Source organism: Limanda limanda, chromosome 17, assembly GCF_963576545.1.
Source record: "Limanda limanda chromosome 17, fLimLim1.1, whole genome shotgun sequence".
NCBI lineage: Eukaryota > Metazoa > Chordata > Actinopteri > Pleuronectiformes > Pleuronectidae > Limanda > Limanda limanda.
The window spans coordinates 8,314,252-8,339,471 of record NC_083652.1 but is presented as its reverse complement, the minus strand read 5'-3'; the positions used below and the strand labels follow the sequence as shown (position 1 = coordinate 8,339,471).

Sequence of the window (25,220 nt, the reverse complement as noted above, 5' to 3'; positions counted from 1 at the left end):
TGAGCTCTCATTCCTCACAGTTTCCTGCAACAGTCAGTCAGTGGGTTATCCAGTGGGTGACCTCTTATGGTGGCTGACGGCTCTGTCCCAACACTGGGAATCCGGTGGCTTCGAACACAACACAGGCCCAGTGTCTCTACTAATAGAAGCAGACCGAGTTTCAGCTCTGGCAAATGAGCGAGCTGAGCCAGGGAGTCCTTTGAGGAAGAGGTGATGTGTTGCAGTTAATATGAAACCTAATGACCACGGAGATTGAGAAATCATACCCAGGTTTACCCCCCCCTTCCTATCTTCTCCAATCAAAGAGCAGCCCAGGCCAACGGTACCGAAGCTGCTCCTGCATAGATCCCAGCTTGTGAGGATTAGCAGGCATGACTTAATCTCTCGGCCCGTCTAACGTTGGCTATTGCTGCAATTGAGGAGAGATGAAAGATAGAAATGGTCACAGGCGTATGTGTGGCCTTGAAGGGTGAAATGAAGCGTTGGCTGACATGCATCCAGGCATGGCAGGGCTGGGCTTTTTTACATTTTCAAGAAGCAGATTCCAGATTGGTGTTTTTGCAAGAGATGTGGCAGAGAGAGGCAAACACCAAATACCCAAGCTGCATTAAATGACTGAGGGAAAGAAAGATATCGTTTTAAGCACACTCCACCCACCCCACCAAACCTGTTTACTTGTGTGTGTGTGTGTCTTCTCTCTTTCTCTTTCTCTCTGTGTGTGATCACAATCCCATGTGTGGATGCCTGTGGACCAGGGATGATCACATTTGATACCTTCATGGACAGGAGCAGCTCCAGACCGCCCAGCTGAGCCCTGTCCCAGTCCTGCTCTCCTGTACAACTCCATTACAAAGACTCAATCAAGTTTGCAGCCTGTGCCCCCGTGATTCAATCACCTCTCCATCTCACCACCACAAATAAAGATTCCAGTACGGCTCCTCTCTTTTTACAGACATCTGGCCACAGGAGATGAATTTGACATTACAGAATTGATTGTTGTTGTTCTTGTTGAGATTTCAGCTGTCACTTCAAACAACCAACAGGGGGCGATGTTCCCCAATTTAACTGGCATTGAAGTGTGGCTTGTTCCCTCCTAGAAGTAAAGGTGGTTTTTTTTCTCTCTCTCTGTGAGCAAGACTTCTTTAGAGAAAATACATTCATTCAACCTCGGTTTTTTATTTATCTGAAACAGTCATTGGACCAAGGACCTAAAAATGTTTAGTATTTAACATATTTCAGCAGATAGATGCCCCCTGATGAAATGGCAGACAGAAAGCAGACAACCATCTGCACTCTTAAGTACACAAAAGTCACTTTTGTTTTCAGTGAGTTTTGGGGGAGAATGTTGCGGTATGGGTTTTTACCTTCATGTTTTCTAACATTTTTTTAAAGAATATATCAAAGATAATTCAAATTTAAAATAAGACCAGTGATTTTGTATTATTCTGTAGTGAAACTCGTCGCCCCTGGTCCCCTTGATACATTATGTGTAAGATGTCCAAGTCTTCTCCGCCATCACACTGACTCTGAATATCTTTATGCTGATGAGAAGTAAAGAGCCATAAAGCCATAAAACTACTGAGATTACTACTTTGTTTTAGTCACTGCGTTCTATTGTAACATGTTGATTTCGCAATCTAGGAGCAAGCTGGAACAAGAATCTCCTTCAGGATGAGTATAGTCTTATCTTATCTTAATCATAGTTTACGACTAGCCAGAGATGTGTGTGTTCTCATTGACTTATAAGAAGTTTGGGAAATGTACCGATATTAAACCACCCCATCACTACGTCTGTGTATGTTGGTGCAGGAGCAGGGGGAGTTGGGAGTGCGTAAAGTGCGCGCCTGGTTTGGAGTCATATTACGCACGAGCATTGGGAGCAGCGCCGGGGAGGGACTGCGGTTTTTTTTTTTGACATGTGGAAAAGGAATAACGGTGGTCTCTCGGTGTGGGCTCGGGGTCTTTGAGGTGCTGCACAAATCCGCGTCTGCGCCAGGACACCTGCACAGCTCAGACTCGGTGCTTTTTCCCGAGTCCCTGAGCACTTAGGCCGTAACGTGCAGTTTACTTTCTCTTGGAGTTTCAACACGTTCTTTGATAATGTTGGGCAGCGGCAAGTCACCGGCCACCAGTTCCCGGGAGCCGGGAAAAAAAGTGGCCGAGAAGACCATGGACCCCATCAAGAAACTCGGTAGGGAAAAACCTGCAAACTTTTACGCGCAAGTTAAGCTGTCCTCTCTCTTTCCCACAGAGCTGATACTAAGCGACCTGAGGTAGAAACACCATCATACTGATAGAAAATCATACAGTAAATACAAATCGTGTTTTTCTCTTGAGTTGACTTGACTTCCTGAGTTTAATATTATCTCAATAACACCGCTATGAACACTGCTATGAATAAAATAATACGCATGGAGTCAGACTGATATCCTTGTATTTAGTGGTGATATAGCATATCACGGTGTATCTAACAAAAATAGCTCATTCTTGAAATGAACTTATCTGAGTTTACAGAGAATTAAATCATACTTTGTAATCTTAGTTGTAACACTGCTACTGTATTTTTTTTATATTCGTCGAGTCAGGATATCTCTTGTATTTAGTGCTGATAGTCTTAGTGTAACACTGCTACAGTAGTTTGAATAATCACATAAACATTTTGCATAAAGTCAGACTGTTATCTCTTGTATTTAGTGCTTATAAATATCACTACTATGGTATTTTCTATACCATTATACCATCTATACACAACCTTGCTACTGATTCAATGACTCTGATGATACAGTATAAAGCAGTTTTGCTTTTGCTTTCTTTTAATATGAATGAGCTTGCTAGTAATGGTCAGAATTTGGTGTGTGAGCTCACACAGCTGAAAAGGACAGTGTGTGTGGGAGTCTAGTTGAAGAAATCATGTGTCGATGAGCTGAGCTGCTCTCTGAGCTGCTGCGGCTGTGATTCAGACTCCCCACCATTCCCATCCTGCCCACTCCCTCTCAGTCCACCAGTGCTCCTTAACAGCCCACTTAAGAATCATGGTCACTCCTCGCCCAAAATAGCCACCTGCTGAGCAGCAACACAGCACCTGTCAAAATCTCTGAAAAAGGCCCTGGATGTGAGGAAATGTGCACCACTGTTGATGCTGTGCTTGCCATTTGACCTATTTATACCAAGCACATGGACAATGTGCTTGCAGAGAGCAATTAAGTGGAAAATTCAGCGTAAAATATATGTAAAATAATGACTTTACCTATAATCTTTGTATATGGTAAACAAAAATGAGTACAGAAGTATTGAATTACAAATACGTCTCATTTATGTGATGACAGGAAACCCCATCAAAAAACCCAGACGGCCTGTCACTAAGAATCCTATCTTTTCTATCTTAGGAAAATACATAACACCAACAGTCACAGGCAAATAGATGGAGCCAGAAGATTAAAATCAGGAGCCATGCGAACATTTTCTAAAGTTACAAGCGGAAGTGTGACATCTGACATATTGGTCAAAATATCTGGTTATATTTCAGATAGCTGTGAAGGTGAACTCTTTTTAATACCTTGAATTGTGTAAGTTGTTGCACATTGTGCACTTGAACACAATATCTACTCCTAGCAACAGCTTTCAAGCAGTTCTAGTTTTAACAAAATAATTAGCATTAAATGAGTTGCTTATCTAGGATAAGAGTGATTTCTGATGGGATCAGAAAATCGAAAATTGAAAAATCCACCACCAAATTAAATGTGTGCCCTCCCACATCCCACTGGTGATAACAAGTTGATCCACCGATGTGAAAATTATTAGGCATAGACATCATTTCTATTCAGTTCCACCTCTGTAAGTCCACCATGACCTGGATGACCAAGGGAGGACACATGATATAAGATATTCAAATCAGTACAAGCTTTAAATGGGTTATTGGATTGTTAAAGTGACAGAGTAAATTGATTAATAGGATAGCATTCAATCACTTCAGCATGAACAAAGACGCTGAAGCCCAAATCAGTGGATCTGATACATATAGAAGCAGGTCATCTGCATATAGTCATGATTTCAGTTCAACAACAGCACGGGAGGTTTCTTTGAAAAGAGGGAAAGATGAAATAGGTTCAGATGGCTGAGTGGAAGGGGACGTGTCTCGTACCAGTTGACATTGGAAAATAACCTGACTGAGTCATTGATGTGAACACTCCTCTGACACAAAATGGGGGAATCTCTTGACTACAGGCTGCTAAAGCTAGATCCAAATTTTTGACATCAGCATTCAGCAAAGACAGGAGTCCATAGGAGGCACATGTGGAGCCCCGGCATTTTTCATCAAGAGAACAGTTAAGGATGCCTAATTTCAGCTCAGTGACCTTAGTAGAGGCCACGACTAGAAAATTCAGGAATTTTAAAATGAAACCTTTCTTATATAGTTTAGCATGGCTTTATTAGAGAGTGTAATTCCATCTAAATTTAGAGGTTCATTAAGCCCATTAGCCACAAGTTCAAATTAAACTGTCACGTTTTAATATAATATGCAGTGTCTCCACCTATTTATAAACAGCCTATTGTTTCCACCCAAAATCTTCATCAAAAAATCAGACACATAATAAAACTATTTACAAATGTTTGCCTCTTTCTTTTCTTTTTCAGATTACTCATGTTTACTTTGGCATTCTGATAGCTAAAATCCTACCTCAATCATTTAATCCATGAGCCAGACTCCCCATCCTGATACCTAATGCTTTTGTAACAGTGTGTGTGTGTGTGTGTGTGTATGTGTGTGTGTGTGTGTGTGTGTGTGTGTGTGTGTGTGTGTGTGTGTGTGTGTATGTGAACGCAGGGATCCAGGCCTTGGCCTTGACGCAGCCAACTATGTTGAAAATCTGTCACTTTGCATACGCTCATTAAATCATTACTAATGCTTGAGTCATGAAACTGTATCTCTGTGCCTGAAATTGACATATGCAACTGTCAACGCTATATTTGAGCTTTCCACTAATACTTAATAATGAAGCCAGTGAGGTCACAACCCCCGACCCCTTACCGCCATGTGTCGTCATAAATCAGTCAGATGGCCCTCAACCTATACTGGGTCTTTGCATCTATTGGAAAACACCAAATAGTCCTTCCACACAGACTTGAATGATGTGAGTTCAGAGGTTACTGTGTCATGTGGTGTCACAGGACCAGTCCCACTTGTTTGTTCAAAGATTTCTCACTCAGCCTTTTTGCTAGAGATAAATCTGGCCTGTGAGCCTGAGATTTGTTATTTTTCAGACAATCCATGTTTGAATCAGACAAGTGCAATTGGATAAATATATTCGTTGCCACAGAAGCCCCGGGGGGGAATGTGGATTTGATTTCAGAGAGTCCAAGGCTGCCGGCAGTGTTTTTAGCTTCAGAGCTCTGTGACATTGGGACACAGCAATTAGTTTTTTGTCCGAACAAACAGCTAGAATTTGTGTGCCCAGGATTTAAACAAACAAAGTCCATGGCTTGTGTTTTGTGGGTTTGGATTTGAGCCACTGCACAAGGTTGAAACTATAGGCATGAATGTATTTGCTTTGGGGAACATGCCTGGAGTTTACGTTTATTAGCAGTTGTACCTGCCAGAAAAACAAATTCAGAATCCTGCTTCCTCAAACAAGAAATAGAGAAAATCTGATGTATTGATGACTTATATAAACAGTACTTAGTATGACAGTGCTTTTATGCACCACTAGTCCTCCCAAATTCCAAATCTTAATGACTTTGTTTTGAATTATATGACAGTTTGTTCATTAGCTCCAAAGTAGTAAGCAATTATGCATCTTTTTCTGTGACAAATTCGATTTATATTTAATATTTTTGTATTTTGTAAATGGAGAGGTCTTCACTAATATCAGATATCGGTATGAGATTAGAATGTCATATTTTAAGACCTTCATGTCTAAGACTGAATTCATTAATCACACAACTTGCAATGTATAATTTATATAATTAATTTAGCAGAAAAGAGCATTATCCTGCCTTTCAGTTAACAATCTTAAACATCCGTTCCCAAAAATGTTTTGAATCATTATAGTGAACTTACCATAATAAACAGCCTTTTGGACTTACACCCAACAATACAGCTCACACATTCTTGTTTCCTGCTGAATATTTTCCAATCTGCCAACCTCAGTAGCTGGAGGAGGACTTCCAGAAACCAAATATCTATGAATTCCAAATAAGACAAGCAAGATATAACTTATACTTCAGATTCATATTTGTTTTATATGTATTGGTGAACATCTAGATCTTAAATACTGATGTATTCTATCTAAGTTACCATGGCAATTATCTCAGAATCCAAATATAGCGGATATAGTTATGGACTCATCTTATCAATGAGCAACTAATGATGTATCATTACTTTTGAAAGACAAAGAGAATGGGCAACTGAGAGCTGTGTTTTTACTAACTGAATACAAAAAGGCTGAATGGCTGTCATGTCCAGTTATCTGTGGTCCAAGAACCATTGGCTGTAATCCTGCATTTCAGTTTGCTTCTGATCTTGTTTTGGGGGGAATCTGTACTCGGATCAGCCGATGCCGCTGAGGGTCACAACTCCAAAAAACGTTTTCTCTTTGTTATGCTTCCACCAAATCATCTTTTAACAATCAGATTGGCTTGGCATTGTTTTTGTCACAGACTCGACCCTGTATTGAGGCAGACTTGGCTGCCCAATCTGTCTCGTGAACCCTCTCTTGGGGACAGACGAGGGACAGAATTGAGAAACCTCAGTTGTCCCGTTACCCATATCAACAGAGCAGTAACGCGTCTATCTTTATGCAAGTGTACAATCTTGCTAGCTTGCTTTCGTGACAGTTGTTATGCTGAGAGAAATGTGAACCGTGTCCCAGGAGGAGCTGGTATGTGGGTCTGAGTGAAGAGGACTCATGCAGACACAGTCTATTACTGACCAGCTGATATGGTTATTTTCTTTCTGATGTTTTCTTCAGCGAGGAGGCTTCCCTGCTGCTAACATGTGTCAATAGCCCCTAGGAGAAATGTGCCATATTAGATTCATTTTAGTGTTTATTGGTTTCTCACTGCTCCAGCAGCCATTTTTGTTTTTAGCCAGGTGTTCACATGAACAGTTTAGACATTTTTGGAATGGAAAGTTCGGTCAGTTTTGGTCAGACATTCGTGGTGCCCAGAAAATGAATCTTGTTTCCCTGCATCTTGTGAAATATCTCAACATTGACTAGACGGACTGGAGCAAAAAATATTTTGGTTTCGTAGACTTTCACAGTTCCCAGATAATCAATGGTAATGACTCTAGTGATTTTTTTACTGTTCTTGTAGCATGACTGTAGAGTCTTCTTTTGACATTTCATCTCCTCTCTAACACTGCTAACACTGCTGCTCGGTCTCCCCCTCAGTGCTGTGTGGAATTTGGTTTCATTGGAATACATCAGTGTGGTTGCTAGCTAGTCGGCATGCAGGGCTCTGACCATGTGATGAAGTGGATGTCAACCAGATTTTCTGCAGGAGTCGATGAAAGGAAAACATAGCGCAGCCCTCTAGCCTGAAGAATCGTGCCAGTCCCTTCGTTTACACAGCTATGAAGCTGCTCTATCAAAATGTGAATTTGCTGGTGTTTACAAGCACTGTGGGAGGTAAACTGTGTTTGCCCATACCAGTTAGATATTAAAAAGACGCAGGTAGGAGAGCAGGAATGTGGCTGAGGCTGGACAGGCAATAATAAAAGGTGGAGCAGCAGTGGGTCGACCCAGAGGCAGTTAGGCTGTTCGGGCAGCTTAGCATGGCCATTGACCTGCAGTTAATCAGGTCCTTGTGCTCAGCCTGTGGGAATGCCTCGCATGTGGTAACAGCTTGGAAAAACAGAGTTGCTGTGTAGATGGAGGGCTGGAAGGGGGATTTCTTTTGTCTTCGGCCCTGGCGGTGGAGGAAGTCTCGGCTGCACCCAGTTTGTTTCTGGTGGGGGGGAGGGAGTTGAAAGCAGTTTCTGTTGTGCCGTAGCTTTGGGGGCCCTCTGAGGAACTCTGTCGGCCATTTGGCACTGACAGCATGAGAGCTTCTAGGGAATGAGAGAGAAAGTAGTCCAAATGTGCCTGTTCAAATCTTGTGAGGTTAGCACGAGAGACTGAGCCCTGAAGAATAATTTGACAAGAGTGAGAGTTTGTTTAGACTCCTCTTTTGAAATGGCTCTGTGAGTGGCCCCATTCATCCCTTTCAAATGAAGCAATGGGGCGTAGCTGAATGTCCTTTACACTTGTGCTGTAAAGCTGTGGTTGCATTATTTTTTTCATGAGCTTCAAAACAGGTTGCGGTTTCATAATGCTGACCGGTTCCATGGGAATTATGACTTGGGACCATTGTTACATTTTCAGCCACTTTTTTGTCTCCACTAATTTGCTGAAAACGTTTTGATATCAAATAAGAGTAAAAATGACCAAAGCTAACATTACTACTAAAGTACAAGACAAAGAAGATAAAGATGTATCAGTAAAATTAGCACAAAGAATAAAAACATTCTTACTACAATGACGTTTGAGATAACTCTCCATTGAGTCAGTAAAAGAGATCTAGTCCTGAAACAATGAATGGGTTTATCATAAAAAAATGAATCAGGAAATATTTTGATAAGTTATTTTCTTTAAGCAAAATTCAGCAAAAATCTGTTTTTTATCATTTCATTACTAAATGATTATTAGAAAATTATTATATGCTTAATTAATTGATAGTTAAAATGATTTGTAGTTGCACCCCTATAATTATACTGTAATTTAAAGAGAAAATTAAGTAACTTCTACATAGAGCAGACTCTATCTGCTGAGGAGTCTGAGGTCTTTTGGTGTGCAGGGAGCACTCCTGAGGACCGTCTTCGACTCGGTTGTGGCATCAGCCATCTTCTTTGGAGTGGCCTGCTGGGGCAGCAGCATCTCGACAGCCGACAGGAAGAGACTTAACAAGCTCATCAGGAAGGCCAGCAGTGTGCTGGGGTGTCCACTGGATACGGTGGAGGTGGTAGGAGACAGGAGGATGGTTGCTAAGCTATCCTCCCTGATGGACAACTCCTCCCACCCCATGCGGGACACCCTGGCAGCTCTAAACAGCTCCTTCAGCCACCGGCTGATTCACCCCCGGTGTGTGAGGGAGAGGTATCGCAGGTCCTTCCTTCCTGCTGCTGTCAGACTGTACAACCAGCTGTGATCCCACTGAACACACAACACAATTCGTGCAATTTGTGCAATTTAATTTATTTAATTATTTAATTAAATTATTAAATTATTTAAATTGTATTGTTTAGTTATTCTACTACTTACTATTTTTTTTGCTTATTTACTGTTTACTTTTTTCTTTTTGCTTATTGTTGTTTTTGTTTCTTACTATGTTGTTTTGCTCTTTCTTTTGCTCTTGTTGCGCTGTGCCTGCGCTGCTGGTGTAAAACCCTCAAATTTCCCCACTGTGGGACTATTAAAGGATTCTGATTCTGATTCTGATTTTCCATTTGACTCTGCAGACTCATACAGGTTTTACCTTCAGAACATGTATAGTTTAAACATGTGAAATGTCCACTTGACAGTATTGGATTGTACCATGAACCTTTGGAATTTGAGACACAGAAACATCTGTGTAAACTCTCTACAGTCCAAAATCAACAGCAGCCTCAGAGGAGAGCTGCTAGTAACAGTTGTGTTCACCTGCCGATTATATTCACCCTTAATGGATTACATGTTTGATCGATAAAATGACGTGTAAAGAAATCCCCATCTGATTTCCCAGAGGTGAATGAGACATTTACGGGACATTTATGTTATTTTCCAATTCGTGAAAAAAAAAGACAGACACAACTCAAATCCTCAGGATTTAGAAGATGAACTCAGGATATATGTGGCTTTTTTTGCATTAACTTTAATTGCTGGTTAATTTTCAATCACTTTGTTTGACAGGTTTCCTCAACTCTAATTTGGACATAATTCCATCAAAACCAGTTCCTATGAAAGTACCTTTGTACGTGTCAAATCAAAAAATAAAAATAAAAATAATTTCTTATGCAAACATTTGGGCTGAAATAGATTCAGAAAACCTTTCTTTGTAATGTTTTTACAATCTATAGCTCATGCACTAATCAGCACACAGTAACTTCTTCTCATCTTTGTCCTCCAGTGAATCCACATGACTGAGCTTTAACTCACTGTAATGTGCATTCCATACATCCCTTTGGCCCCTGCTTTAATCTTTTATTTTGTCCAATAACCTGCCCGATCCTTTCAGTTCTCACAACAAATAAAGAGGCATGCCTCTGTCCTGAGCCTCCGTATTATTCTAAGCAACTCTGCCAAAGTCGTTCAAGATTATATTTCCATTGAAGGTAAAAGGAAAAACTGGTGTGAGGGAAACAGCCAGAAATACTCGTTGTAACTGTTCTAACAGCCTCATTTGCTGTCGTGTTGGCCTGCTGCTGCACCAAGAGAGAAATAAATCTACAAATTAACATTACTGAATTCCAGCTCAGCGTGAAGCATGGTAATCACTTTTCTAGATTTAGAGAACACACACAAACTTTACTGAAACACAAAGTCACTTTTTAAGACAAACACTGACAGCTTCACACTGATCGTGCACTTGTCTAAATCACTGGTATTTTTCTCTGGGGTGTGTTTATAAAACACAAATGCAGGTTTAGGATACAAGCAGAAAAGAAGTGTTGACTATATACTGTGTATGACGTATGTGTGACAAATACAGTCAACAAGGTTTGTTGTCACGGGAATGTCACTGATGATTAAGAGTCAGTCATTTTTTCTAAAGCATCACCCACCCCTGGGCTTTAACAAACAGTCATGTGGTTTGGCGAAGTAGAACAAAAGACACAAAAACTAGATTTTGATGTCTCTATGGTATTAAGAGCTAAGTTTGTTGAAATGTCTTTGTGCTGTACAGTTTCATATTCTACATAAATTAAATTTTTTGAGTGCTGCTTTAGAATCCTCCACTTTTTCTCTGTATAATGATCGTTTCATAAACCTTTTGAATTTTGTTTGTTTTTGTCATATTGTGACATTAAAGTCGGGATAAAGGGCAGGTCTGAACATCTGATAAACCTTGTGTGACTCATGCACAGTGAATGTGGTCACAACAAAACAATCTTTAAACCGGTTGAGCTCCTTGTGACGCATTGGCACATTACGAAACCGAATTACATTTTGTTCCCAGATATAAAGTTACTGTTTTGTTTGTGTGTGTGTGTACGTGTATGTGTATGCTTTCTTCAGGGCTCCTGGACAATGAGGATATACATCTGATGATGAAGGGCTCCAGCATGGTGAAAATTCGCTCTCAAAGGTGGCAGAAGAGCCGAAACCTGCGGCTGCTGGAGGATGGACTCACCGTGTGGTGTGAGTCGACCAAGAGCTCCCGCAAAGCTAAAGCCCAGCAGACATGTAAGTGTGACCTGATCTTGGCTGTAAGGTTGTGAAGAGCTGGGACCAGAGATTAGAGTGTGTGTGGGCTACAGTTTCAGCATAGACTCGATTTATATTGGAAAAGAGGCAGAGGACCAAAACAGGAGTTTGTTTTGATAAGTGAAGAGGTTTAAGGAGGCAGAGGGAGCTCTGAAAAGCTGCTGTCAGATAGACTGAGCTCTGGATAATATCCTGGCATTCTCCGGAGGTTCAGCCCCCGAGTAAAAACTCCAGAGAATGTCCAAATGAGCCCATGTAAGAACACAGCAGGATATCGTCTGGACTCTGGAGGGTTCACTGTGAGCTAGTGTATGTGTTAATGATGTTCATAACGTTTTGGTAAGAACAAAACAAAATAAATTTACCTCAGTATATATATATATATATATCAGTATGAAGGATTGGTGTTTTATATGTAAAAGACACTGACGGAGATGTGAAGAGAGCTATTGGTGATAGGAGCCACCACCGGTGTCGATGTGCTGTTAACTAAAACATACGTGAGGTCAAGAATCTCCTTCTGCTTTGTTCATGGCTAAATGCTTTCTCCGGAGTTAATGTCTACAAATGGCTAAAGGGAGGCTGCACATGATTGGAATTACTTTTCTATGATGAAAGCAGAGAAAGCTTCAAGGAGACATGCTTTTTCAGTCTTTTAGTGTCACTTAGGATTTATGTGTTTGTAAAAGTTCAGCAAATTTAAAAAGCCCAGTTAAAGTTCAAGTGTGAGCAGAGGCTGACATTTCCTACGCACACTGGAAGTGTTTGGCCATCAGAGCAGACGGGTCTTTGTCGGAAGGGTCCCTTAAAGAGACAGAAGCAGTGTTTCAGACAGAGGGCGAAAAGAGGCAATACAACAATAGACAGTAAGAAACGCATGTGTTTTCTGAACATTAGAGCAAACCTTTTCAAGTAATAACCCAGATTTAAAATGATGAACCTGAATATGCGTTTAGTTTTTCTCTTTTAAGTGAAATCAGATTAGGAGAAAAGGCTTTGCCTGAAGGGGAGATTAGACCAGCAGCCCCTGAACAGCTCCAGTACAGACTGGGACGTGAGTCAGTGAGACCATTCATCCTGCTTATTGTTCAGAGCTGTTGAGCTGTTTCATCTCAGCTCAACCTCTTACAATTTCCTCCACTTTGTCTTTTTTAAAAGAGTTGCATGTTTCCTTGATTCTTTGGTGATTGAAGAGACTCTGCAACCCGGCTAACTAGTGACCTCATTTATGTATGAACAAAATAACAAACCTCTTGACCTAGATACAGGGTCAATATGCTGGGTCATTTCTGCTGTGTTAAAAAGACATGAATCAGAAGGGGAAGTTGATATGAGCCTATGACTCTCCCATTATGTTTAATTATTAATTTTCCATCTGCACACTTTTTCAAAACAATCAATCGTCTACCTACTGTAAACCTCTGTACTTCTTATCAGTTGAGGTGTGCCTAAAAAACATTAAAAATTACTGAAATAAAAAATTACACAGGGAGTGAAAGACTTAATATGATGGGGTGAGTTGTAATGATAAAAAAAAAATATCAATGCTGCAGAGGAAGGTGGTTTAAGGAGACCAAATCAGCATTTCAAAGTCTTTGTTGACACAGTGAAGGTATTCAAACAAAAGAGGTTAAACTCACTGAAAAAAGGGCAAGGACAACCTATAATCTTAAATTTACGTTGCATTTCAAATACGTGGAGCAAATCTCCTCCTATAATGAGGGGGCTAAAGGTGAAAAGGTGTCAGGTGACAGGCATGAGATCACATCTCTTTCAGCCGCTTTTATTTTCTTCGTTGTTGCCTAACCTTGAGCTGCCCCACCTTTGCTCTGTGTGTGCTCTCTGTCCTGATGTTAGAATGCACTAACCCCATATAGCCTTCACATAGTGGCTGGGTTGGTGGTTGGGCAGATTTGTGGGTCAGTGGGTGTTGAAGGCCATCTTCATTGTGCTGCAGCTGTGTCAGAAATAGAAACAGGGTGGTTAAGTTGCAGCATGTCACACTTCTCACAATGATGACAACAAGCTATGTGAGGGCAGGGTGACCACTTCTGCTTACAGGCCCTGGTTGAACCACATGGGCACTCTGCGGACTTTACCTACGGGCCTGTGTGCAGAGTCCCTGATGGAGAAGTGGCTTGGATCCCCTTTTTTCCGAGCTGCAGGCACAGCTCCAGATCCAGTGTGATCTGCGACTGCACCTCAGTGCTGCTGTCTCATGCTCAAAAGCACTTGGCATCAAATGCAACACTTAGAATTTCAGCTTTTCTTCTCTACATGTACATGTCACTTCTGTCGCGTCTCTGGGACAACCACAAACGAGGAATGCAGAGTAATTTTGAAGAGGTGGAAAGCAGAGGCTTTAACGACCTCAGGCGAGAGAATGAGGCCATTGTCAGGACTGATGCTGTTTATTGCGCGGCCGAGTGATCACCACGCTGCACTGCATCCCGGCGCAGAAAGAGACAAGCTCCTGTGTTGAATCAAGTTGTGTCAGGACCGTTTAGGAGCCAGAGTGTGTTTGTGTTTGGCTGTCTTTTCTGGGCAGCAAGTGTTGCCCAGACTCACCAGAGCCCTATAAACTATGAGATTCAGATCACACACATTTGTAAATCTTATTATTTTGGCCTGTATAAAACCAAGATAAAAAGCATATCAAAAGATGCACCTAATGTTTCCAGAGGATGATTTTCCTTTTTCAGATGCCGAAAGAATGAGAACAGTTCAGTGACGGACAGGAAAGCCAAATACAAGATTAAAAGCATGATACTTAGATAGAATCAGTTTGTAAGTAGAAATATGTTTTTCAGAAATAATGCTGCTTAGTGAAATTGGCTATTTGTTAGCATCGCTAAAACAATGATCAAAGCTACATATTATTGCTTAACCTGTCACCTGAAACCCTGCTTTTTTTTTGTTTATTTGACTGAAAGAATATAAAATAATAGGGACCTGTTCATTTACAGTCTTAACCCTGCGTCCTTTGAAAGGTAAAAGCTTTTTTTTTTTGCCTGGACAACGTTCTTGGAATTAAAAAAGGAAAATAAAATCTGCAGTAGGAACATTTGTGCAAAAAACGTTTGAGCATGGCCACAAGGACTCAAGCACTTCTGTGTCAACAGCTGCTGCAGTGATCCGAAAATGATTTCCACAGATAGAACCAGGAGACACAAAGATTTCAGAGAATGTATAAACTGTAATTGTCTGAAGTTTAGGCTTGGGAGAAACGCACCTAAAGTAGTGCTATCAAAGCAAAACCATCCCCCAGATGGGGCAGTGTATTTTATAAAATGTGGCTTTGCCATTGTGGACTTTCTGATTAGCATTTACATAATAACATCACATGACCACTAAATGCTAAATTAACTGTGTTTCTATAGCGCTGTTCCATTTTTATCATCTATTCAAAGTTCTTTAGCCACATTCAATCATGCACATTCATACAGTGTTGCTACATGCAGCACTTTTTCTAACACACACTGCCAGCACAGCCGTTAGGGTTTGAATCTTGCCCAAGGTCACTTTCGCATTCAGACTGATAGAGCCCAGGATCGACCATTGACATTCTGGTTAGTGGACAACTCTCTCCATCCCCCTGAGCCAAAGGCCGACCCAGCCACGACCTTGACTTTAGACCCTTCAATCTTGTTTTTTAGGTAACTCACAACACTAATTTGCAAATTATCCTGTGCAGCCACTAGAGGGCCAGCTTTCATTTGTGTGTCAGTTTTTTGTGATATAAGAGTCAAAATGCTTAAGGTTAAAATTACCCTGTTGAGGAGCCTGTATCGCGTGTTGAATTTTACAATCAGCATCACTATGTCACTCTGCTTGCAGGGATTAACGATTCCCTAAAAACACCTCACACTTGACCTTTAGCTGCTTCGCTCTACATGTTGTCGTTGTGTTTACTCATCAACACAGAAACATTTTTAGCCTCATCTCCCCCGTCCATTTCTTCTCCTCTCCTCTTGCAGTCGCAGTGACAGAGGTGGAGTGCGTTCGTGAAGGCTGCCAGTCGGAGGCGCTGCGGCGGGTGTCGGGGTCAGTGCCGGATAGCCGGTGCTTCACGGTGGTCTTCAGGGGAGCCAGGAAGAGCCTGGACCTGCTGTGCCCCGGTGAGGACGAAGCCCAGCGCTGGGTGCGAGGGATCCGCACCTTGAAGGAGCGAGTGGCCAACATGACTCAGAAGGAAAAACTAGACCAATATCCTATCCAATCTCAAATATGCTAGAATAAATATAGTGTAGCTGAGGCAGCATTGCAATGTTGAGTGACTCTGCTGTCACATGTGTCATTCCACTTCCACAGCATAGCTAAGGTGAGCAGTAATGACTTGATAGAAGAGCTCCGTCTAAATATAGGACTTTCCCTGTTAATTACAATCTCTCACAGCCTGAGGATAATATGAGTCTACGTATCGGGTGGTGCACAACATTAAGATGATTTCTGTCTCCTTCATTCCCTGTTTTAGTTTTGTGAACATATATATCATCAGGGACGTTATACTGTTATCTTGTTTATAATGTTTCATTCTTTCAACTGTCAGCAGCTCAGTTGAGTTTTATCCAACACAGTAGAAAACGTGGTCTTTCTGTGCTGCACAACTGCAGGGGACAATGTGCTTAAATTAGTTTCTTATTGCTATTGACTCTTTAATGCAGTTACATTACATAATATTCATTTGGCAGATGGTCCATTTTGGTCCAGAGGGACATACTTTCTACCTGCATAGAAACAAGAGCAAGATGTCATTAACACAGTAAATGCTCAGAGACAGAGAGCCTGCTCAGTGTTGTTTAAAACTTAATTCATTCCAAGAGAGATGATATTTTTAACTTTTGGTGCTAGAGAACCGTGTTAAACAGTGGTGAAAGCAATAGAAAATCTGCTTTTTGATTTGTTTTAGTGTGCGCAATAGTTGAAACTGTCAGTTGGTAAATTATTAGTGAAAAGCATTTGTTCCTCCATCAAGCTTGTGTTTTCATCAGCATTTGTCTGTTAGTTAGCAGCATTACACAACAACTACTTGATGGACTATCACGAAACCTGGTGGAAGGATTCTGTTAATATACGAACCCGTTAAATGAAAAAGGGGACTGATATTAGTTTGTGTTTTGCTGCAGCTTTATTGAAATTAAGGGGGCTGTTGAGCCTTGATGGAGGGATGCACTCTTCTGAGTATTATATTCGTTTAAAAGTGCACTCCACTGTTTCAACATTGCCCATCTATAACAGTGTTGATTTAAAATGGACAGTTTATGAAAGCATTATTTAAGATATCAGTATACTAAATGTGCCTGCTTTTTTGCAGTGTGGATAAGCACAGTGTTCAGCAAAGGTTCCTGTGAAACTTTATGTAAGTGGAAACATGGCTTAAGCTTAGGATTGGAGTGTATTGTCATGTCTTACTTGGACATGTGAAGTGTGAACAGTTACACCTGGCTTCTGCTACGATGGGTCAAAATGTCTGCTGTGAAAACAAGTCTTTCCTTTCAGTCTGGTTTTATTCCTTAACTCACTACACTTGGATCCGAGGCTACCTGAAGCGAGCGGATCAGAACCAAGACGGCAAGATGAGCTACGACGAAGTCAAGCGGCTGCTGCAGATGATCAACATTGACTTGAGTGAGCACTACGCTCGCTCGCTGTTCAAGGTCAGGGTCATGTGACTTTTTCTGCACAATGCGATACTGTGTATAATTCATATGAGGAGAAGCACAGAGATGTAGAGGTGGTGATATGTCTGCTAGTTGTGGTTGTATCACACAGGCTCTTGAGTCTCGAGTCTGTGTTCAATTACCAAGCCAGCGGCAAGCCCCCCCACCCCCTCCACATCTTGTTCGCTCTCTCTCTTATCTTCCCCACAACAAATCAAGAGCCAGTTATTTCTTTATTGTGGGGGATTATTTCCTGCCATGTCCCTCAGCTCTCTATTACAGCTGAGTTGTTGGTTTGTATGCTCCTTCCAGTTGCATTTCTAATACTGACCGTCCTCTCAGAACCATATTTTTAATTTGTGCAGACGGTTAGCATCATTATGGAGATGCTTTCTCCACAAGGAACTTTAAGCAATCCCATCATAATCACATGTTGTGATAGATAAGTCTATCGTTCTTTTTGTTCCTGATTTTTTTGTTGTTGTTTTTTTATTCAATATCTCTCCCCTGTGTCCCAGAGGTGTGACCGGTCCGGTGATAACCGTCTGGATCATAAAGAGATCGAGGAGTTCTGCAGGGAGCTGATGCGACGGCCTGAGCTGGATGGCGTGTTCAGACACTATTCAAGTAATGGTTGTGTACTCTCCACTGCGGAGCTGCGCGACTTCCTGGGAGATCAGGGCGAGGACGCCTCGTTGAATCACGCTCAGAGCCTCATACTCACCTTTGAGCTCAATGACTGGGGTAAGTCCCGAAAGCAGTTATTAAAGGATTTTACTGTCTCTTGATGGACTAAATTGTTATTTTGCCAATCACTGTGAAGATGTTTCCTGTTCTCAACACTGAGGAAACATCCGCTGCTGCACAAAATGATGCACTTCATACCTGCAGCGATAAGAGTGGTTTGTTAATAGGAAAAGTAAATAGTTATAAATATAAAAAAGTTAACGGCATAGCTAAAATTTGTTATTATTATTTTTTAACACAATGTAACCAGGTTGAGTTTAAGTTTAATGGAACAAATGACCTTTAGATATTATCTTCGAGAGAAAAAATTCTCATTTTTTACTATTTGAACTTACAGTTAATAATCAACCATACTCACAATATCAATTTTATACAAAAACACCTTTCAGACATGAACTCTGGATAATGTCCGGACAAAGACTTTGTATGTGTATAAACATATAAATATCGCAAGACAGCAACTACTGCAACATCAAACAATGATTAAGGGGTAATGGTAAATGCTAAACTACTTTTTAGCATTTAGTTAAGCTGCTGCAATTGTGAAAGTGATTTAATATAAACCGCCTCACCAAATCACATCACAAACATTATTTAAAGTCCCTATACATTGTAAGGTTGAGACTTTACAGTATATTTGACAAAACCAACAGTTCCCACAATGAAGACTTGACACAGGACAGGACAGTTAACTGAAGACTCTGCCTCAAGCTATTTATGTTCTTAAAACCCTTTATTTATCCAGGTAAACCTGCTGAAAGAGAAATAACCTGAAAGGTTTTCGTCTTAATTTCAGCCCAAAAGAACCAGTTCATGACCCAAAATGGCTTCACCATGTACATGCTGTCATTGGAGAATGATGTGGTAAACCCCGTCCACGCCAGAGTCTATCAAGACATGAGCCGTCCCCTGTCTCACTACTTCATCTCCTCGTCGCACAACACCTACCTCACCAAGGACCAGGTCACCGGCGCCAGCAGCACCGAGCCATACATCAGGTATTTGGACTCACCATCAATCAGCTACGTTATGTTTAGGATCCAGAAAAAAACAACTCACAATGACTGTGCTGTGGTGTAATGTTTATTTTGTGTCTTTCGCTCACAGGGCTCTGAATCAGGGCTGTCGCTGTGTGGAGCTGGACTGCTGGGATGGAGACAAAGGTGAACCTGTCATCTACCACGGCCACACTCTCACCTCCAAGGTGCCCTTCAAGGAGGTCATTGAAACCATCGCTCAGTACGGCTTCAAGGTAAGAGTGACTTTATTCTTCGACTTTTTCTCCTGTAAATCCTCAGCTGGGCGGCAATGGTGGTGCGGTGGTTAGCACTGTTTGCCGCACATCAAGAAGGTTTCCAGGTCAAATCCCACAGCGGCTGAGGCGTGTCGCACATTCACCGACAACACAACCGCAAAAAGCCACAACACAATCACAATAAAACAATGGCTTACTTGACCACAGAGATAAAAATAATTTACCAAGTAACTTTTTCCATAGTCAAAATTCCTGGTTCGATCAAATCATTTCAGTGTTCTGAGCGTGTTTTTTCTCTGGATACTCTGGCTTCCTCCCACAGTCCAAAGAAATGCAGTAAATCTCAGCCCTGTGATTTGCTGACGACCTGTCCAGGGTGAACGTCGCCTCTTGCCCAATGTCAGCTGGGCTTGGCTCCAGCTCCCCTTGCGACCCTTAAAGAATATGCACTATAGATAATGTAGGGGTGGATGGAAATCCTCAGCTGTGACAGTGTGCATGCTGCTGCTCCTTACTGCTAATGAAATAAGTCAGACCTCTTGTGGTTACATACTTGGCTCCCAGGCAGCCGGGCGGTATTTTGGTTTTGACATGCTATAGGATTACACTGTTTGGCCCGCTTTGCCCGTATTTGATCTAATTGGATTTTAATGGCTTGGCATTACAGTTTTCCTGTGTTTGTCCCTGCAGGCGTCCCCATACCCTCTAATTCTATCCTTGGAGAACCACTGTTCTGTGGAGCAGCAGGCTGTGATGGCTAAACACCTCCGCACCATCCTCGGCAGCAAACTGCTCACGAAGGCCCTTAGTGACAATCCACTGAAAGATCTGCCTTCTCCCGAGGTACAAAGCATGCACACACACACACACGCACATGCACACACAGAGCTGGATCTATTTTCAAAGACCTCTCGCTGTCTGGTTTTTCTAATGAAGTCATTTGTTCCAATGACCTTCCCTGCAGGACCTGAAGGGGCGTATTCTGGTAAAAGGGAAGAAGCATATCCCTCACCTCGGCCAGCTGGGCAAGACGAGCAGCAGTGCCAGCTTCTCGTCCAGCTCTGAAGAAGAACCAGCCATCAGCAATAAGAACACACCCAAGAAGGATCCCACAAAGGTCAGTGCAGGTAGACTCATCATTAACCCCGGGACTCTAAGCGTTTTGTCCACGATCGGTTCATTTTATTTATGTTTGTATTTGCCCTCTCACAGGTTTATTCTAAACTGAGCCCCGAGCTATCAGAGCTGGTGGTGTACTGCAGGAGTGTTCCCTTCTGTGGCTTTGAAAATACATCTGAAAAACCGCCCAATGAAATGTCCTCCTTCTCTGAAAGTGAAGCCCTAAAGCTCATCAAAGACTCGGGTACAATGGGGGAAATAACTACATTTTGACATTATAGCGAGAAAGATGCTTCACAGCAGCCTATTCTACAGAAAATATAATCATGCTCCACTGCTTTTCTCTCTCTTTTTATTTGCAGGAAAGCTTTTTGTAAGACACAACAGCAGGCAGCTGAGCCGGATCTACCCCTCCGGCCAGCGCCTCCAATCCTCCAACTATGATCCCCAGGAAATGTGGAACGGTGGATGCCAGATGGGTTAGTACTGCAATCTAGAAGCTGGGATGCTTTTGCGATGGAGGGAAATTGAGTCAATTAATTTGACAAACATTTCGGCAGCCAGTGAGAGCCAAAGAAATGTTATACTAACCCACATTTCTACAATATGCCGCCATGACAAAACACTGATATTTTTGATGTCTTCATTGATTCTTTGTTTTCCGTAAGCGTGTTTGTGATCAGACGAGGTGCGTCACTGACTCTTCTCGTTGTGCTGTGCAGTGGCTCTGAACTTCCAAACACCAGGGGAGCAGATGGACCTGAACCAGGGTCGCTTCCTTCCAAACGGTCGCTGTGGATACACCCTCAAACCTGGCTTCCTTTGCAGCACCACGTCCGACTTTAACCCAGAGATCACAGGAGGGGGCCCTGGTCACATCCCAACCCAACTGACAATACGAGTGAGTGGAAATCCATATGGTGTTACAGAGCATTTTAATTGATTCAAAAAACTTGGTAACCCTTTGCAATTTTGGGGTTATGCAAAAATTATACATTTACAGTGAGAATTTGATGCACAAACTCACTGATCCCATTTTGTTCGTCAGATCATATCAGCGCAGCAGCTGCCAAAAATCAACACAGAAAAGGCGAGCTCCATCGTGGATCCACAAGTGTGGGTGGAAATTCATGGGGTGGATATCGATAACGCAAGAGACAAGACGCAACGCATTGACAACAATGGTAACCTTGAGATGGAGTTAAAGTAAAAAACTATTATTAGGATCTTGAAGCAGAGATTTAATACCTTCATCCTCCATACACATTTGCTTATAATTAATTATTCCTGGAGAATAATATATAATGCTGTTTATATATATTGTGCTAATGATGTTTATTCATTCTTGTCTTTTTATGGTAACATATCAAGGCAGGAGGCCACAAATTATATCCATGAGCTTCTTTGTTCCTGATTCTGGGCAGTGCAGAGCTTTGACATATTTTCATGGGGAGCTTTTCCTGTTCAACGCCGTTATTAGTTTGTTTGAAAGCTCCAGTTCTGATGAAGTTATGTATGGCTCTTGTGCGCCCTCTGCAGGTTTTAATCCACGCTGGGATTGCACGCTGAGCTTCCAGCTGCAGGTCCCTGATCTGGCCCTGGTGCGGTTTGTCGTGGAGGACCACGACCACACTGCCAAAAATGACTTTGTGGGACAGTTCACTTTACCTTTCACAAGCCTTCGCACAGGTGCATATATAAAACAGCTCTTTGTTTCATAAAACAGCCATCATTGGTGTGTGCGTTGTATAATGTTTGTACCTTCTTCTCTTTTCTCAGGTTATCGACATGTTCACCTATTAAGGGCAGATGGTTCTAGTCTGTCCCCTGCCACCCTCTTTGTCCACGTCAAAGTGAGTCGCAAACGGGTTGCCGGCAAAACTGTGTCCGAGCGTATCGCCATTGCCAAAGGCAAGGCATGAATGACATCTGGATCAGATGGAAAGCTGCATTTTCTGACAACAAAGAGCTTTGGAAACGGAGCTCTGAATGTGAGGAGGAGAGGACTTATGCCGCTGCTGCTGCCAGCCGGTCAGCCAGTCCATACCTCGATTGGTCCAATTTAAATCGAGCCACTTTCCAACACAGGAAGAAAGATGGTATTTTTCAGAGATGAAGAAGCATGCTGGCTCTCAGCAAATGAATTGCCTGGAGCTAGATAATAAATCCCTTTTACACTGTGGGAGTATCTGGTCTTGTCAGTGCTGAGGGCTCTGGAAACGGCTGAGGATTGGGTTCATGAAACACACTGATGCAAGACTCTTAACGAAATGAATCTAAATACAGTTAGCCCTAGCGTGTAAAAGGTTATATCAAACAGTATATGTTGGACACAGTGAAAGCTGTAGTTCGTAAATAATCTGTAATGTATTTTTGATTCAAGAATTATTTTAACATTTTTAAATTTAATATATATTTGGTTTAACTTATAAAGTAAAGATGATTTAACAAATATAGTCCATACTTAACCCATAAGTGCTTTGAAGAAGAATCAGACCATGGCTAGCTGTGATTACTAAAAATGATAAACATTGTTTTACTAATAAAGGTTTCAGCACTGACTGTCATGTATTACAGATGTAGTACTGTGATATTTGTCCATGAATGTTGAGCAAATGTTCAGTGGTTAGGTTTACTCTTAATTTCTCTCTGTATTCTGAGACAAATGACTGGATATATTTCCACAACTTACAAATGAACTTGAAACCTTAACAGTATTAACTTGCAGATCTACTTAACGTTTACATATGGTCTTACAAAATGTCATTTATGGTATTTGCCTCAGTGAAATTTCCCACACGTTTACGTCCACAGGTTTTACTTGCATGTCTGCAATCTGTTGACCATCCTGTATTATTATTTTATTGTCTTAATGCTCGACATCTATTATATTATGGTCAAACGCAAATTGCGATACAACCAGTTATTAGTGTAGGCCAAAATGAATCATATATTACATTTACAAGGCTTACAGTTATAAAAGGTGCAGCACATGAATTACCGTAATGACAGTATATATGGTCAGATAGGTTTCAGTAGGTATTCTGAATGATTTCCCAGTGTTAAAGCTTATTGCCTGTGTTGTATGACAGGCAGTTTGTGTTATGTATACATGAGAAAAAACTGTTTTCATAAAAGCACTAATTACACACCACTGTGTGAGACCCGTTCTTGTTGTCTTTACATATACAATACTATGCACAGACTGTATGTGTGTGTGTGTGTGTGTAGTGTTTGTGTTAGTGTACTTGTGCAGATATCTTTGTGACCATTTTGAACGTAGATTTTGATTTGATTGATTTTATGTCAACAATGCGTTGATGCATGTTTCTTGGATGATCGAGGTGAGTTAAAGGGACTCTTACCTTTGTTGCATTTGAGAATTACAGCACATTCAAATCATCCCGCCTTCCTCCAATGCCCCACCCCCTCGTTCCGATCCGCAGTGTTTTTTTGAAGAAACTTTATTTACAAGCAGACTTACAACCTACTGCCTCCGCGCACGCACGTGAGTTTTTGTTTACCAAAGCAATGGATTCGGATTCAGAAGCACCGGTAAGTTATATACATTGATGACGCGGGCCCGAATGCGCCACAAGAAGCAGACGGAAAACCTGCATGTCCATGCAGCAAACAGACAGGTCTGTCGGCCAATAAGGTCCTTCGGTCCGAAGAATTTCATTGGTTGAAGTTTTCACTAAATATTATGAGAGTGAAATAATTGTTTGTTTTTACTCCTGGTGGGTCTGTCTTGCATTTTAGAGTGTCATTACCTTATTAATACCAATTTAACCTTATCCAAAAAAAGTGTAAAAATGCAACAAAGGTAAGAGTCCCTTTAAGGCCAATTTATGCCTCTCCGTTTTTTCTATTACGGACAGATAAGACCGCCCTATCCGTCGTGAAACGCCCTCTCCGAGTGCTTCGGACAGCTTTTCGTACACGTCTGATTTTTCTAACTATCCGTCTTCATGTTGGAGACCCGACGGACCGCTCTTGGCTGTGATTGGTCCGCGAACGACATCATTTCCGTATGACGTCATTTCCGTATTTCCGGACCTCAAACTTCCTGTTTACTTGTATGTATGCATGTGTGCACGGTCACATACGGTTATAACGAGCTTTCAAAACGGCGCTAGCAGGCTAGGCTAGCCACCATGCTAACTGCGGTGGTAACAGTGCAAGAACCCGCCGTCACGACTTTAATTCCACTTCTATCATGACACTGTTTCTATAATACCGTCAGGTTAGAAGCAAACACTGGATAGTAGTAGTTAGTGTCGGGAGTCCCTGCTGACTGTGTGTGGAAGCTGGGGGGGAGCTAGCTCCGGGTAGCTTCTAGCTACATGTAGCCTCAAGCAGATTCAAGCTGTGGAATCAGCAACACAGTTCGGAAACAAGACCGGGGAACCGCTGCGCTAAGAAACGATTACATCAGCATCTTGACACGCTGGGTGTCACTTTATTTAGTTCTGTTAGTTGCCATGGTTCAGTGTGTGGGAGGCAGGCTAACATGTAAACAGAGACACGTGGACTTCTTCTTCCCAAATGGGGTAGGCTTCTCTGAGCTCGTCTTCCGTTGCGCCACCTATGGGTTTGGCGATGAATTTTTTCCTCTTTGCCCCCCGCTGAGACCTCTCCGAGAAACGGACACGTAGTAGTATATAAGAGCCTTTAGGAAATGCATTATGCAAATGAGTAGTAACTACTGTGTATGTTTCTGAGGTTGTACTTAATGTTCCGTGTGTAGAATGTAGTGGTGAAGTGCCATGTTTCAGCTGAATTCCCCTCACCTCCCCCTCCCCTTCCAAACATCAAAGAGAACCTGTGGTGGCCTTCACGTTGCATAAAAACTCAAAAGATGTTCAGTTTTTCCAGTCTGGGCTATTGTAAAAAACATGGCGGCATCCGTACAAAGAACCTGCTCCCGATGTAAATATAAAGTATTTAAATATAAAAGGGCCCGTTTTAGGATAAAGAAAACAACAATTAATACAA

General features: G+C 41.8%; 1 protein-coding gene across 1 annotated transcript; it reads left to right on the top strand.

Moving 5' to 3' along the window:
• Window positions 1–1,861: 1,861 nt before the first annotated feature.
• plcd3a (phospholipase C, delta 3a) lies at window positions 1,862–23,371 on the top strand. The gene is made up of 15 exons (XM_061089547.1): window positions 1,862–2,191; window positions 11,253–11,420; window positions 15,419–15,647; window positions 16,969–17,098; window positions 17,620–17,845; window positions 18,645–18,846; window positions 18,956–19,100; window positions 19,794–19,946; window positions 20,068–20,220; window positions 20,316–20,466; window positions 20,585–20,701; window positions 20,945–21,123; window positions 21,271–21,406; window positions 21,762–21,911; window positions 22,002–23,371. The coding sequence occupies exons 1-15, from the start codon at window positions 2,101–2,103 to the stop codon at window positions 22,142–22,144; spliced, it is 2,373 nt and encodes a 790-aa protein (XP_060945530.1). The 5' UTR covers window positions 1,862–2,100; the 3' UTR covers window positions 22,145–23,371.
• Window positions 23,372–25,220: the final 1,849 nt, after the last annotated feature.

Coding starts and splice junctions, on each gene's coding strand:
- plcd3a (XM_061089547.1), top strand. CDS start 2,101: ATGTTGGGCAGCGGCAAGTCACCGGCCACCAGTTCCCGGGAGCCGGGA. Junction 18,847..18,955: donor AGCACCGAGCCATACATCAG/GTATTTGGACTC, acceptor TTTCGCTCACAG/GGCTCTGAATCAGGGCTGTC. Junction 20,467..20,584: donor AAAGCTCATCAAAGACTCGG/GTACAATGGGGG, acceptor TTTTATTTGCAG/GAAAGCTTTTTGTAAGACAC.